Source organism: Aulostomus chinensis, chromosome 24, assembly GCF_037954235.1.
Source record: "Aulostomus chinensis isolate RoL2024-O1b breed Wild chromosome 24, RoL_Achi_v1.0, whole genome shotgun sequence".
NCBI classification, from domain to species: domain Eukaryota; kingdom Metazoa; phylum Chordata; class Actinopteri; order Syngnathiformes; family Aulostomidae; genus Aulostomus; species Aulostomus chinensis.
The window spans coordinates 700,001-715,286 of record NC_141343.1 but is presented as its reverse complement, the minus strand read 5'-3'; the positions used below and the strand labels follow the sequence as shown (position 1 = coordinate 715,286).

The 15,286-nt window shown below is 42.5% G+C and overlaps 1 protein-coding gene across 4 annotated transcripts in view; it reads right to left on the bottom strand.

The window, feature by feature from the left end:
• Positions 1 to 296: 296 nt before the first annotated feature.
• The window catches only part of afap1 (actin filament associated protein 1), a 98,423-nt gene continuing 83,433 nt past the window's right edge, over positions 297 to 15,286 (bottom strand). For 3 of the 4 annotated variants that reach the window (XM_086197541.1, XM_086197538.1, XM_086197539.1), the window contains exons 10-18: positions 14,168 to 14,379; positions 13,783 to 13,928; positions 12,722 to 12,836; positions 10,399 to 10,629; positions 8,017 to 8,146; positions 5,629 to 5,793; positions 4,390 to 4,571; positions 4,112 to 4,279; positions 297 to 2,927 (exon numbers count right to left, since the gene is read on the bottom strand). In XM_086197541.1, the coding sequence (XP_086053667.1) occupies positions 2,901 to 2,927; positions 4,112 to 4,279; positions 4,390 to 4,571; positions 5,629 to 5,793; positions 8,017 to 8,146; positions 10,399 to 10,629; positions 12,722 to 12,836; positions 13,783 to 13,928; positions 14,168 to 14,379 (1,376 nt within the window). In that variant the 3' untranslated portion in view covers positions 297 to 2,900. The remainder of the gene's footprint in view (positions 2,928 to 4,111; positions 4,280 to 4,389; positions 4,572 to 5,628; positions 5,794 to 8,016; positions 8,147 to 10,398; positions 10,630 to 12,721; positions 12,837 to 13,782; positions 13,929 to 14,167; positions 14,380 to 15,286) is intronic. The other variant, XM_086197542.1, reaches the window with a different exon arrangement.

Sequence of the window (15,286 nt, the reverse complement as noted above, 5' to 3'; positions counted from 1 at the left end):
AAGACTTGTTGTGGAGCTGAGGCGGATCTCATCCATTAAATCACATTCTCATTATCTACAGGTGGCAAACGGCCAATTGTCTACTTGAGTTTTTACCTCTGATAATCGCTGAGTTAAGATCCAGAAAAATGTGAGTGAGTAGAGATGTTTGTCAGGAGGTTTATTCATTTATGTACAAGCATGTGTGTCACCAAGGCGGCGACTGTCAGATATACAAGGTAGAAAAGTATAAGGTGCAAAAACAAACACTGATGCATGTAGTCTGTACCCCCCACCCACCCTCCCTCACTGTCATCTTTCTAACATGCAGATGACCCTCTTGCAGACAATCAATCTGAGGAGGGACAGAGAATATTTACAAGGTGCTTGATGTGATGCTGCATCTGCACCCTCACCAAGCACCTTCCAATATCAACATGGCAACAAAGCACAGGCAGCAGAGCGTAAGGATTTATTTATTTTTATCAAAAAAAAAAAAAGCACCATGATGTTTGTGTGTTTATGTGTGTGAGTGTTTCAGTGTGAAAACTGAAGTCACAGTCATGATTTACAGCTGTGTGTATTTCAGTCAGTGTGAGATGGACTCAATGTGCCTCTGAGACGTTAGGAACAGCAGGTTTCAGCTGAGACGACAAGTGTTGTCTTTTTTTCCCCATTTTCTTTTAGTTTGAAAGCCGAATCTGCTGCTACAGATATTGGCTGTTGTAGCAGTTCGTAGCAGCAGTTGTTTTTCTTTCTTTCTTTTTGTCAATAATTCATCAGTTTTAAGTTGAGTTGTGATTGTTTTGCAGCTGCATCAGTCCTGTTCATGTAACCACAAAGCTGAGTTTGCACTGCAGGACCGGACCTTTCCTCAGGATCCAGGAACTTTCAAAGGAACTCTGTGAGTTTTGACCACTGGAACTCCTGTTTAAATGTAATTCCTGGGCCACTGCTTTTACCTAAAAAAGACTTTGGAAATCTCAAGAATTCTGATTGGTCGACCACTGGCTTTTCTACAGCCCATCAGCCTGATTTGCATTTTCTTCCCAGGACATCAGGAACCACAGAAAACAATGCGCTGCAGGAAGCTTTTAGTTCCCTGGAGAAAAGTAGTTCCTGGTACTAACAATTCCAGGTAATTTTTGTTGACAATGCAACAATCTCAGAGAAGGTCCAACCATAACTCTCTTGGTGGTTCCTTCGATGGGCTGAACTGGGCAGCTGACGAACACAATAAAGTATCTCTTTCCTGTGCTGGTTTTTGAGTGCTTTGGTCACCAGTTGAAACGCTTTGTGAGCTTAGTTGGGTTCACATGACACGAAATGGAGATCTTCCACCGATCTGTTCAAATATGTGAGCCAATAAGTTTGCAATGCACTCCAGATGTCCAGCTGGATCAATAAGAGTATAAGACGCATTTATCAAGTGGGAGGGATCAATGGTAGCAATGATCTTGAGGTGTATCACCCCAACAACTTCCAGATTCATGACAGAACTTTAGTTAACTGTGCAAACCAGGTTACAACGCTCACTCTTATTGGTCATTTTGGTTTAAAGAGAGGAAGAACGTCTTGTGAATCTTCAGCTGTGTTATACTCAAACATCTCTGACTGCAATTAATAAATTAAAAAATTAACAAAACTGAATCTGCATATGTTTACTGGCTTGATAGTAGCTGACCGAGACCACCTCGGAGTTCGATTCAACAGGATTAAAAAAGGAAGAGTCAGTGTGTGGATGACTCCGAGATGTTAATACAGTGTTGTAATAGCTCGGCAATGATTGCGTGTCCAAGTAAAACCCCCCACAACACACCCTCAAACTTCTCAACACAAGAGCGCAAGAAGGCAGCTTTTATTGAGGGTGGTAGTCAGCATGAAGGTCTGAATGATCACTTCCTGAGAGGAAAGGGCAACAGGAAGTACGAGATATCTTATCTCTGTTAAGGTAGTGCAGGTGGGCAACAAGGGTTCATTTGCAATGATCATATACAAAATTTTCTGTTTTTTCGTTCAGTTTGAAATGATTACAAAGTATTGAAGTAGATGATATCTATTGAAATTTGATGCGATACTTCACACAAAAAGTGTAGTTCAAAGTACTCAAAAATAGGTGTAAGCAGATTTTTTCCTTCCTGTAAAACTTTGTGATTTTTTTTTTTGGAACCAGCTACACATTATTAGCTTCAAGAGAATGGAGACCGACAGCTAGTAACAGTAAAACTGGCCAAAAATGTGTTTAGAAATAAACCTCTTCTTCAATTAGCTGCATGCTCAGGAATCAAAGAGACAAACTAGAACACTTCCAGCTCAGCGCAAAGTTGGTGAGGCACATTACACTTCTTGGTTGAAGCGTTGCTTTACGGTGTCACTATTCTATTTGTTGCTTTACAAAACACTATATGTAGATGAAGGATGGAAGCGTGTTGCTACAAGCAGACATGTAGGTTAATCGGGGCTGTGATGAAAGGTTTTTTTGGGGGGGGGGGGTTTGAGAGGCGCCATTCTAACATCTTTGACTGATGGATCAGTGGCGTCTCTCTTTGGAGTTGTTTGATGATTGTGAGAACAAGGAGACTGTTGGGAACCATAAAGATGAAGCATGTAGGAAACTCTACACTACAACTTTAAATATATCAACATAAATAAACAAAGGGAAGCTAGTATTTTCTTTAAACATTTACAAATAAATATTGATCTTGACCTTTCTAAAGCCAAACTGAATCAGTTGAAACAGACATCAAGTGGAAAAAAGAACAAAGTACAGTGGACAACACGAGTTGGAAGTTCAACAGTAGAAAAGTGTGTGTAGACTTTGGTTAATGTGTGTCGCTGCCGGACTGTATGAACAGTTTTAAATAAATATATACACAATTTCTTCAAGAGATAAAAGCACAGGTGAAAGGAGGGATGTGGGTTTATGTTCCACTCTTCTGCTCCCACTCCTGCAAAACAGACGGACACACACTTAGTTTGATGGTCCACATTAGCATGATCACACGCTAGCAAGCTAGCCTCATGCCACCAACTATACTATAATGTTGTGTCACAATACTCAATAAAGGGGTGCAGGGATGTCAAGCAGGAATTTAGGATCACAGGGAATAGGCATTTTTGTAGTCCAACAGGAAGTTAGCATGTGCATGGGTTGCCCCCCCCCCCCCCAAAAAAAACCAAAGGGAATATTACAATAGATTTTAGATTATTGGCGAAACTCCGGCATGTGGTGAACAAAAGTTAATGAGACTTCCACCTTTTATTATTCAGGATCATTTTCACAAATGAACACAACTTAACTGATTTTTGAAGCGTAAGTACAATGGTTAGCATTAAACAGCTAAAGTTATGATAGCATGACTCCAACGCCACTACAACTGAGCTTCATGCTTCTTCTGGTTTCACGATGACATTTCATGTCCTGGAAAACCTTTGTAGTGTCCAGCAGCCACTAGTTTGTGACCAGTATATCAAAACATTGTAGTATAACAAAAAATTAAAGTATTATCAGCTCATGCTAATCTTACACATTGACTCTTGAGATGAGGGAATCAGATGTTTAACACTATTAACTTCATACATATATATACCATATATTTGGGTGGCATCTGTAGTGATACCATAACTTTATACATTTTGAGGAGTCATTCCTGCACCCCACTATTATGTTCAATAATTAAATAAAAAAAATTAACAGAATATTTCAGTTTTTGTATCAATCATGCATAAATGGCTAAAGAATAATCAGGTTCAGGTTGTTACACTGACCTTTGATGAGGTCATTCCTCTAACTAATGTTTACACTGAGGTCAGTAAACAGCGAACTGATGATGGACAATGGACTTATTTCAAACAATGTTGTTCTTATCACATATCTGAGTGTGATGTTATTAGAATGAAGACAAACACTAGCCAGAGCTAGAAAACTAGCTACATATTTTTTGGTTTTGCAGCAGATGTTGGAGGCTGGCTACAGGGATGGAGGCTTAGGTGGTGCAGTCTGGCTAATGCTCGCTGCTCCGCAACTGAAGACATCTGGGTATGAGCTAGTTGTGTCTTAGAAGCATGCGCAGTGTAATGTTTGTGGTTCATGTTTGTTCTCATCACAGGAAAACTAATGGTGAACTCTGACCTTGGCCTTTCTGAGTACGTGTCCCCGGACTGGCGAGGCCTTCTGGATTCCCTGCTGCCGACGGAGCAGTGAGGCACTGTTAACTGGCAGGGAACAGGACTCTGTGTCGCTGGTGTCGCAGCTGGAGAAGGGAGAAGACTCCTGGGTCCGTCGCGCCGCCACCGGTGACTATACACACAAAAGCAGGGAGCAGATGGTTAATGGCGGCATGCAGATACAGTGGAGAGTTAAGGAAGTAGTGAAGCAGACCAGCACAGCGCTAGGCCTGCTGATCTGACCTGCAAGCCAGCTTTGGGTTCAATGGTGAGGCCCAGGGTGACTCCTCCACTCAGGGCCTTCTTCAGGCTCTCCTTCACCTCTGTCAACTCCAGCTCCAAGTTCACTCGCTCCTCCTCCCTCTGCCGGCACTCGTCCTCCACCTTCTTCAGCCGCTCTGACAGGGATGCCTGTGAACGTTTGCCTGATGGAAGAGGAGATGTGACATTCTCAGAATAGTTGGAGAACTTCTCCTATGCTGCGTCTGAATTGCCAAGTGGCAACCTGCATCCTACTGTTATGACCTACCGCTACAGCCTACTCCTACAACCTAAACACGGCGGCACCATTCAGACACCCTAGAAAATTGGTGGTGAAGCACGACCTCTGCTGGCAGAGCACAGATACCGCAAATAGGTAGACAGCACCAACGAAAGCCCCACCTGCTGGCCTGGCTGTCGAACTGCACTCCACTCAGAGCACACTGTTCATTCATTCTCTATTATTAAGCACATTAATGCACCTGTAAAGTTGTGTTCACACCAAACGCGATGACAACTTTAATCATCAACAATGACTGTAAATGTTCGTGTTGCATCAGAATGGGAGACTGTTGGTGGCGCAAACTTGGCTTGCACGTCCACACGTTTTTAGGGGACGAAGAAGAAGTCCGAGGTGCATTGTGGGCCATAGGTTGCTCCGTAGGATGCACCTGAACCAACCTACAATGTGGGCATGTTTAGGCTGGAATTTAGGTTGCGAAGTAGGTCGCTACTCACGCCAGTTGTGGTTTCGGACAGCCTACGACCTGCTCTGAGACCTACGATCAGACCTACTTGGCAATTCGGACGCAGCACTAGACTCAGGTCCAGTTCATCTCCTTTGCAGTAATCAGTGGTAATAGAGCTGTCACCTCCTTGGTCTGACACAGAGAGGCTGAAGACTTTGAACTTCATTCCTTTGCAGAGTTCCTGAACAGCTTCAACACTTTTGGAATGAATCTCCAGAGAGTTAACCAGACCTCAATGTATGATACAGTGCCTTGCATGTCAAATGTTGAACGTTTACTTCAAATGTTGTATATTTATTTATTTTTTGCCTTAATACTATTCCTGCCTGTTTTGCACTCTGCCTGTTTTTGTACCGTGGGTCCGTGAGGACTGAAATTTCATCTAATGCTGTATGTCATGCATGTATAGTATATTTGACATTAAAGTTGACTTTGACTTTGATCTTGTGACTGACTTATTGCTAACCCTTACCGGTGGCTGCCTCTACAGCAGCGCGCAGGTCTTTCCTCTCCTTCTTCAGATGGGTCAGATGGTTCCGGATCTCATGCTTCTTCTTCATCAGCTCATCCTCTTTGGCCTGCAGTCGCTTGGCGTCAGCCTCCACACGGTTCTTCCCATACTTACACTGCTCGGCATCTGGAAAACAGTGATTGGCTTGAAAAGGGATGGTGATGATGCAGGTAGGCTCTGATTAGATAGCAACAAAATTCAACAGTAAGTCCCTAAAGACTCTCCAGCTGGTCCAAAACGTTGCTGCCCGCATGTTGACAAGAACTAGTAGAAGAGACCATCTCTCTCCTGAACTGGCTTCTCTGCATTGGCTCCCTGTCAAATTCAGAATAGAATTCAAAATTCTCCTTCTAACACTTCTAAAAGTCCTCAACAATCAGACCTTCATACTTGTCAGAGCTCCTAGTTCCCTATTATCCAGCTAGAACCCTTCACTCCCAGGATGCAGGGTTACTGGTGGTTCCTAGAGTTTCTAAAAGTAGAATGGGAGCCAGAGCCTTCAGCTATCAGGCTCCCCTCCTGTGGAACCGTCTCCCAGTTTTGGTCTGGGATGCAGACACCCTCTCCACCTTTAAGAGCAGACTTAAGACCTACTTTTTGGATCAGGCTTATAGTTGGGCTGCTTAGGCTGGCCCTTAGATATGCTGCTACTCTCTCCTTCTCTCTACTCCTCTCTGTCCTCCTATATTTGTCATACATAAATCATACTCATACATATTACTAACTCGTCTTCTTCTCCCCAGCCTTCGGGCTCCCCTCATCCCAGATGCCAGGTGCTGCTGGAGGAGGCTACAGACCTGAGGAGGTTCAAGCAGCCACCCGTAGCTCCACCTGCTCACGTCCCCGTCTGTCCATCAGTCTTTTCCCTTCTCTCTCTCTTTATCTCTGTCCCACTCTTTCCATCTGCATATCTGTTGTCCTTCATTATCTGTCTTTGTCTCTGTCCTGCTCTCCTGTTCTCTTTCCCCCCAACCAGTCAAAGCAGAAGGCCGTCCCAATTGATCCTGGATCTGCTTGACGTTCCTGCCTGTTAAAAGGAAGGTTTTGTCACCACTGTTGCAGGATGTGCTTGCTGATGGAGAATTGTTGGTGTAAATTCATTGAAGGAGTGTGGTACTGGACCTGCTCTCCCTGTAAAGCGTCATGAGAAGACTTTTGTTGTGATTTGGCGCTATACAAATAAAATAAAATTGACTTTACAAGTAGAGATGAAGTTTGTTTCTCGGCCAACAGGAAGTTAGCATCTCAAAAAGCAGAAGGAATAATTAAAGTGGATTTTGGACTTCACTCTTCTACTGTGAAGTGATCCAAGTCTTTTAAATCATGATGGTTGACATTTGCTTTTGGTTTCTTGTACAAAAAAAAAAAAAAGAAGGTTCCAGTTACATTTCTTTTAGCAATGATGATGATGCTCCTTTATCAAAATCAGAATGATCCTTAATGTAAATTTGATCGATGCACTCAACCTGGCAAGATTTTCTTAAACAGCTTGCTATTTATAACTTGTCTGGCTTAAAATTAACAACAGTTGACCTATATCCCTCAAGGAATTTGACAATGGACTACTTTTAAAATTGAAAAAAGCCCATGAACGCATCTGAGAGCTCTGGATTCCAGCAGAACGAGCCAAAACCCTCCCCATGTCCTTGTGTGATGATGCGTTCCTCCATTAAATATGAAAGTAAGATGTTTTCCATGACAACAAGACCTCAAACCAACATATGAAGGAAAGAAAAGGCACTCAGCTTGTTGATCAGGACAGTGGTTAGACTTGAACTCCCATAAACCCAGTGACCTCGCAGCCACAGGCTCAAGCAGTCATTAATTACACCGGCCCATGGCTTCCTGACTGGAAAATGCACTCAGGGCTAACCGTCCACCCTGTGTGTGTGTGTGTGAGCGTGTGTGTGTGTGTTGACATGTACAGCACCGCAACGAGCCATTCACTCCCGCTGCTGCTGCTGACGTCCTCTAAATCCAATACAATCAGTGAAGGATAGAAATATGAGAAGTGTACGGCACCATCTTAACCTGACATGACACATATTTGGTGTTTCCAGTGTTGGAGGAATCGTTTACACATTAGGGCACTAAAATACTAGTGTGACCCACTGCGGATTAACACAACCACATCTCACCCTCACACCAGCATCACATGAGCTTCTCCAGGGTTGGGGAGCTATTTACTCCCCCTGCTTAAACCAACTGTAATTTAAACGTCTTGCATTTTCCAAATTGCTGTGGAGGCGAGTTTTGCTAGAAAGCAATCAGCAGTGGTGAGGCTGGACCCGGGGAGCCAGACTCTCTGTCTACTGCTCCTCTCCTCAGACGACTTCTACCGCCACTTACTGGAGTTGTTCCGCTTGAGACATGTCGCCCCGCTCATCCCGTTGATTCCATTCTTCTTCTGCTGGTTCTTTGGCTCGGCCTTCTGTTTTGACGACACCCCATTGGTCGCCGCTCCCTTCTTTCCTTTCAACTGATCGGAGGAGAAGGAGGAAGAGGGAGACTTAAAATATCTTCAGTCATCAAAACGAGCATCAAAATCTGCACCAAAACACACAACACCTATTGAACATTTCTAATTATGTTCCTGCCATTTTGTATTAGCCTTCACATTAATGTCTTTTTGTGCTGCTTCAGATGATGACGGATTCTGTATTTGTATTTGTAATTCCTTTTGAGGTGTGATTCTCTTATAAGCTGGGGGGGGGGGGGTCTGAGTCTCACATGCACCTTACTGTGCACAATAAATAAATACAAATAAAATAAAACTGCCTTGATCATATTTTTTGGCAACTAGAGGGCATCGGTAATTCAATTGATATATTTGGCTTGTTAGGAAACTTGCTTATTTCTACATGCGCCAGTTATTGGAACAAGATTTCCAAGAAATCTATAGATTGTAAGTTTCACTCTCTTCAGGCTCAAGTCCACCAACATGTGGTGCCCCCTGCTGGTTGGTAAAGCACAAACCACATCACATGACTTGCATTTATTTGCATTATTTTTTCTAACACGATATCACAAAAACTAAAAGATGGATTATGATGGGTTGCCAGTCATTCCAGAAAATATCAAAGCATAAAATACCCATCAAGGCATGTAGGGGATGGTCAAGATTTAACATTATATATATTATAAACAATTTCCCCTTAAATATAATATCGTTGGCAGACAAGTGACATTAGACTCAACAAAAGCAGGAAACCTACCTAATCCACCCGATCTCAGTGTTAAATCTGCTCCTTACCTCAAACCTCACAGCTACACCTTCTAGTGGGGTGCTGCTACAGTTGTATAGGACGTGTTCACACCACCCCCACCAGCCATGCCACACACACACACACACACACACACACACATCAAAGGAGTGTCAGGGAGGAGGCAGACCTTAATACAGCACCATGTGGTGATTTATGTGGCCGTGGATGTAAGGTGGCACTTACATTATTCACATTTTACAGCCCAGTAAAAAAAAAAAATCCACACGGCTGCTCACTGAGAGGAGAGGGAGGAGTTTATGTGCCCTACACATACTGTATCTATTGTTTATTTCACACTAAGCACACAGACACACATCTGACTCTCAGACGTGAAGCCAAGTGTTGATATTTTATTGGGTTTTATCGATATGGAATCAGTGAGCTTTGATTGGACACCAATGTTAATCTGCCGATTAGTGTATTTGTATCATTCAGGGAAGTTAAAAATATCTATTTTCAAAAAGAAATCTATATGAGCCTGTGTCAAACTTACTGTCGCCAATCAGATCCAAACTCCATTCAGAAAATAACTATATTTATAAACTGTTAGCTTGCTGTCCTGACAAAAGGCCTGATAAAACATAACTTCATATTTTCTACAAATTGTTGTCATGCAGTCATTATTCCTGCATCCCTTTGATCTGTTTATTGTGATTAAATCACAGAAAAAATCTTGTGTGCACCTCCAGATGATGTCATAAGACCAGATGTGACATTGTTTGGTTTTCCAGCACTGTGGTTATTTACATCAGGAAAAATGGTCAACCTACATGGAGGTAATGAGAAGGGGGAATTTTGTGGATTGATCAGAAATCCTGTCAATAAATCAGGATGAAAATTTGCTTCTGTCTGGTCTGAACACAATATTACGCTCCATCTTGGATTGTTTGACAAGTTTTAATATCAAAACTGCAAAAACCTAAAAACTCTGCTCTACTCAGGTGATACAGACAGCTTTCTACATTAATTAGCCATCAATAACTTTGAACCAAATTTAGTCCTGATGACTGTTTTGTTCAAAATCTAGCTAGTGGCATAAAACAAACAGAGGACATCCTTGCCCTGCAGAGTAGCAGCTGGTAATCAAACCAATGATAAAAGCTGTGAGTAAGTAGCAAGAAGAACAAGAGGAACATTGAACAAAAGAGCCAGAGGTTTAGTTAATCTAAATCAAAACTGAACCAGGATGAAGATGAGGACGAATCACAGACATCCATCAGGTGGACAAAAACTGAACTTCTACAGATCAAATTTTATAAATGCCAATCATGTTTTTTTTTAATGCAAGAAAGAAATGATGAGAGCTTTTTTCATCCGAAAACACAAATGTGAGCACACAAACAGATTTACGTCCCCACAACATGAATAATACTAACCCAAACAAAACATGACCTAAGGGAGTCGTGTATAAACAGCAGAATAGAAAAAAGAAGAAAGACTGAGTTAGTAGATATGTGTTAGTCACCTGAGCAGCACCTTTGTCAGCATTAATGAACTTAGAGGAGATTTTAGAAACAGGAGCTTTGTAGTGACTTGAGGAGGAAGAGGAAGTAGAGGAAGAGGAAGGCTTGGGAGTACAGCGTGTAGCAAGCTTGGGCAAGGGCATGTTCTCATAGAGGTCTGTGTTCTCATAGTGCACCTCTTCCTTCTGCTGGCGCCCCCTTGTGCTGGGATTGGAGTAATGCACCTCTTGGTCCTTTGGGTTAAAAGCAGGCAAGTATGCAAGCGAGAGGAGAGGAGAGGAGAGGAGAGGAGAGGAGAGGAGAGGAGAGGAGAGGAGAGGAGACAGGGTTAGAGGAAGAGACTAAGGAGGTTAGAAGTCAGAACTGATCTCAATAATGCCTCTCATTTAGAAAAGGTGCTGCATGTGAAGATCAATCCTGAGGAGGGCGCTGTTCCTACAGTGGATTAGTTGTCCCTCTTTCATCCCGATTAGAGAAACAGCAGAGTGAGAAGTTTTTTTGTTTTTTTTTAAAATGCCATCTCATCTGATGGTTCCTGTCAACACAGACACATCTAACACTCACTATCATCTATCACAAGCAGCTGAGAGAGGTGAAAAGAATGAAATATGAATCTGCAGTCTGAAGTCTGGTTTAGCTTAATCAAGTACAGACTACGCCACCTGCTAGTGTGGAGTTATTTCCTCTTGTGCAGAGCACCAGAACATACAGAGGTGGTATCCTGTACTGTTATGAGGAGAAAGGAGCTGTCTGTCAAAACCCACATTCAAAATCAGTCACAGTCGCACTTTTAGCAAGAAAACACATCTTCAAACCTTATATTATCTTAGGGTGCTTTCTCACCAACCTTGTTTGGTCCGGACTTTCAGACTTTCCAGACAGTCCGGAGCAAATTGACAGATGTGAAAGCTCCACCGGACCACGGTCCGGACTAAGGACCGAGTCTTTGGTCCTGCCTCAGGAGGTGGTCTCGGACTATCCTGGTCCAAAGTCCGCTGCTGTGTAATGTGAAAGCATTTTTTGGACTATCGGACCAAAAGCAGGATACACGTCATATTTAAACGTCTCGTTCCCGCCGAAAAAACATTAAAAAAGCAAAGATGAGCCGTGGTAATACTTGGGGGGAGGAGGAAATTAAATATTTCATTCAGATATGGTCAGAGGACGAAATAAAAAATGAACTGGAGAAGACCCACCGGAACTCGGAGACATTTTGTGTTTTTTCTGAGAGGGTGAGGGTGTGTGTGTGTGTGTGTGTGTGTGTGTGTGTGTGTGTGTGTGTGTATGTGTGTGTGTGTGACAGAACAGCAGAGCAATGTCACCTAAAAATGAAAAAGTTGAGGGAGGCATACAACAAGGCGCGCGATGCCATAAGAAAGAGTGGGGCGTCTACCAACGACAAAGTGAATCCGCGGATCCATGGTTGATGGTAACTTCTTTGCTGCGACCAAAACAAATACACTACCAGAGCACTTCCGACGCGGTAACGTCAGACGCACGCTCATCCACAAGCCAATCAATGACAGGCGCAGACCTTGCAGTTAATGGCGTCATGACGTAGGTAGCTCCTTTGGTCCGCTTTCATAACAGCAGTGAGAAAGTGAACTTTACTGGACCATATGAAAACAATGCAACAACAACAAAAAAAAAGTCCGGACCTTGGACCAGACCATTAGGTGAGAAAGCACTCTCAGACAATGTTATCTCCTGATCAATTGCTGCTGAACTGAAGTGTCCATGCTGTGTTTGATCTGTGATGGACGAACCCAGCGGCCCAGTTACAGCTAAATTTGATTCCATGAACACAGACACTGGCTCTGCACAAGCCATGTGTTTAATTATGGTCAGGGACTCCTCTGTATTTCAGCGGTGTTTTACTTCCAAAACAGCGCCGGTGAAAAGGTGCGTTTGATTTATTGCTGTGGGATATTAGACTTTTTAATAATGCAGCAGAGAACAATTATTGAAATTTTCAAGAGAACGTTTGAAAATAAGTTGAACTCTATGAAGCAATGAAGGTTGTGGTTGTAGTACCGACTAGAATTTATACTACTTAGGTGGAGAACATACATGCGAGTTGACTGTTGGCTGAAGTCTATCAGGTGTGTCAAGAAGAACTTTTTTCCAGGCACAACCCATTTTTTCTTCTTTTTGCCCTGAGAATTGTACTTCTAAAACTTTAGCTGTCATCAGGAAAGTGAAAAACAGATCAAAATGAAACAAAGTGAAGTTCATGCCAGAGGGGTTCATGCGTATCAGGCTGCTTCTGCTGACTTCTCACAGTGTTTTTGAGTGTGTGTCACGAATAAGGAGGTATGTCCTCACCAATCCGTTAATGGGCACATCATCGTAGTGCAGAGCCATCCCAGTGGGACAGGCGTAGCCATTGACCGGGTTGTCCAGGTACGGGTTAGGAGAGACGGCACGCTTACTCGTGAAACTGTGGAGAGAGACGGGATGCATCAGTAAAATACACTGGATCATTCTTGATATTAAACATATGATTACAAGAAAAGTTCAACATTGCACATGAATAAAGGAAGTGTTGTGACGATTCAGCTACATGTTCGAAAACAAATTTGACTTCTTTCCATGTCTTTCCATCTATTTCCTTCAATGGAATCTTGTTGGATCAGAGACATATCACCACATCTATTTCTTTTTAATATATTTTCATGAAACTTAAAGCTAAAGTGCATTATATATCTACAAATGACTTCATACATTGCTCATTAAACTAACTGCTGCGAAGTTAATATCACTGGGACTATTCTCGCTCTGCCCGACCTTTCAGGAGTGCTTCTACTTTTCGTTAGCCCCCTGCTAACTCAAATGTGGATAAATAAGTTAAGCAGCATACCTCTTTCGTCTCTTCACAGATGTCATCACACCAAATGGGTCAAACAGTGAAAGAGCAATTTTGTGGTGGCTCTGTTCTGTGACACTTCTGTGAGCATTTTATCCAACATTTTAGAGCTGAAAGAGTGACATCAGTGTTGGCTACCGCTAGGACAACTACTTCCAGTTCACACCCTGCTACCTTGAATGTGGATAAATAATTTAATCATGCAGTTCTTTTAACTTTACTAATGTTTTAAGACCAAATGGATCAAAGTGTGACAGTGACACGAGTCAGTGGATTGCACGACACTTAACACTTTATATTCAAAGTCGAAACAGTAATGACAGACTAGTCTACGGCTTTAACCAGCACTTCATTTTACAGAGGACACCTGGAACCGGTTCAGGGTTCAAGTCTGTTAGAAATCAATGTAACTCATCACATCAGACAACACATAGAGCCAACTGCAGTGATTATATGTGTGTGTGTGTGTGTGTGTGTTTCTCTCTCTCTCTCTCTCTCTCTCTCTCTCTCTCTCTCTCACCAGAAAGACTGCTTGGCCAGCTGTATTACGTTGGCAGTGGTCTCCACATCAATGTAGTCATAGTGCAGAGTGGCGGGGTCGGTGGTGGAGCCGGTCTCAGCCAATAAAACACCCAGCCAGCGACCCATGGCCTCCGATGAGGACGCCTGGAGGACCAAGAAGACCCAGTTACAGGGATCTCATCCAGCAAAGATTAGGACACATTCCAGCACACAATAGCTGGATGTGCAGAGAAAACATGAAGCTTAGATCAAAGAAGAGATCAAAGCTGCTTCCTCAACCTTTAGGATGCTTGGGACACAAAATAGCTTTCTGATAAAAGCTCAGCAGAGTTTCTTTTTTAGTAGTTATAGTTACGTGTGAGTGGAGGAAATGTATCACCTACCTCCAGAACAGCCACCTCCTGGCTGTTACGGAGCAAACGGAAGGCAAAGGGGTGTTTGTGGTCAAGGCCGGGGCTGACCTCGCAGCCTCGGAGGGGAAGCGAGGCGATGTGGCTCTTCAGGTCATCGCGGTCCTTGTGAAGGAGCAGCTGGTTGTCCTTGAGACGACACCAACGCTCCCGCCAGCGGTTGTTGGACAGAACATTCAGGTAGCCTGCCAATCAACTCAAAATAGTCAGCTGCAGACATGTTCAAGTTCAGGCAGTCATATTAAACTCAATGATGATTTTTATTTATAAGCTTTATATTTAGTGATGACAGAATCCTATTTCCTTTATTTCACAAGACTCAGATGACAAAGGAATCACCAAAGTGAATATATGAGATGTTTTGCAGGAGACCAAAACCAGTATGGATGGCTCATTCATTCATTTCAGGCATGTCTCAATCTTAATGTGGTCTTCTCTGGTCAGCAGCCTGGCAGCAGTTTTAAAAGACCTATTAGAGTCATTTGTATCTCCGTATTTTTAATCTGGGACTCAACTACAGTACTTTAGCCTGATTCACTGTGAAAAATAAATCCATCTTGGCGAACATCCCTGTTCTTTGTGGGTTTGGTGAGCCGACAGCAATTTAAGAAATCCGTGATGTCAGAAAACAACATCAAGTATTTATAGAGACTTTCCCTAAACGTGGCAACTAAAGCTGTTTGATTTCTAATGTGAGAGCAACATTTATTTTCCAAAAGGGATTATATCATGAATTAAGAAGCTGTGGAGACCTCAGAGCCAAAGTAAATTGACTGAAATGACGGCAGACAAGCTAAACATATCACAGTGGCTGCTAACGTCCGATTTACAGGCCTTATTTGAATCAGATGAACACATAATTGCACATCTAAATGGTTATTTTTGCCGCCTGAAATAATATTAAATAAAAAAATAACAATGAAAAGTTTCATATTATTTAAATGGATAAGAAATGTGACATTAACAGTTATCTTTACTCACAAAGTGTGGGGTTAAAGCGGTAGCATTAGCGGTCGAGCTTAGCATATCATTTATATGATACATTTACTTCATTATCTAAAATTTTATTTATCTGTTTCCCTTTATAAGACA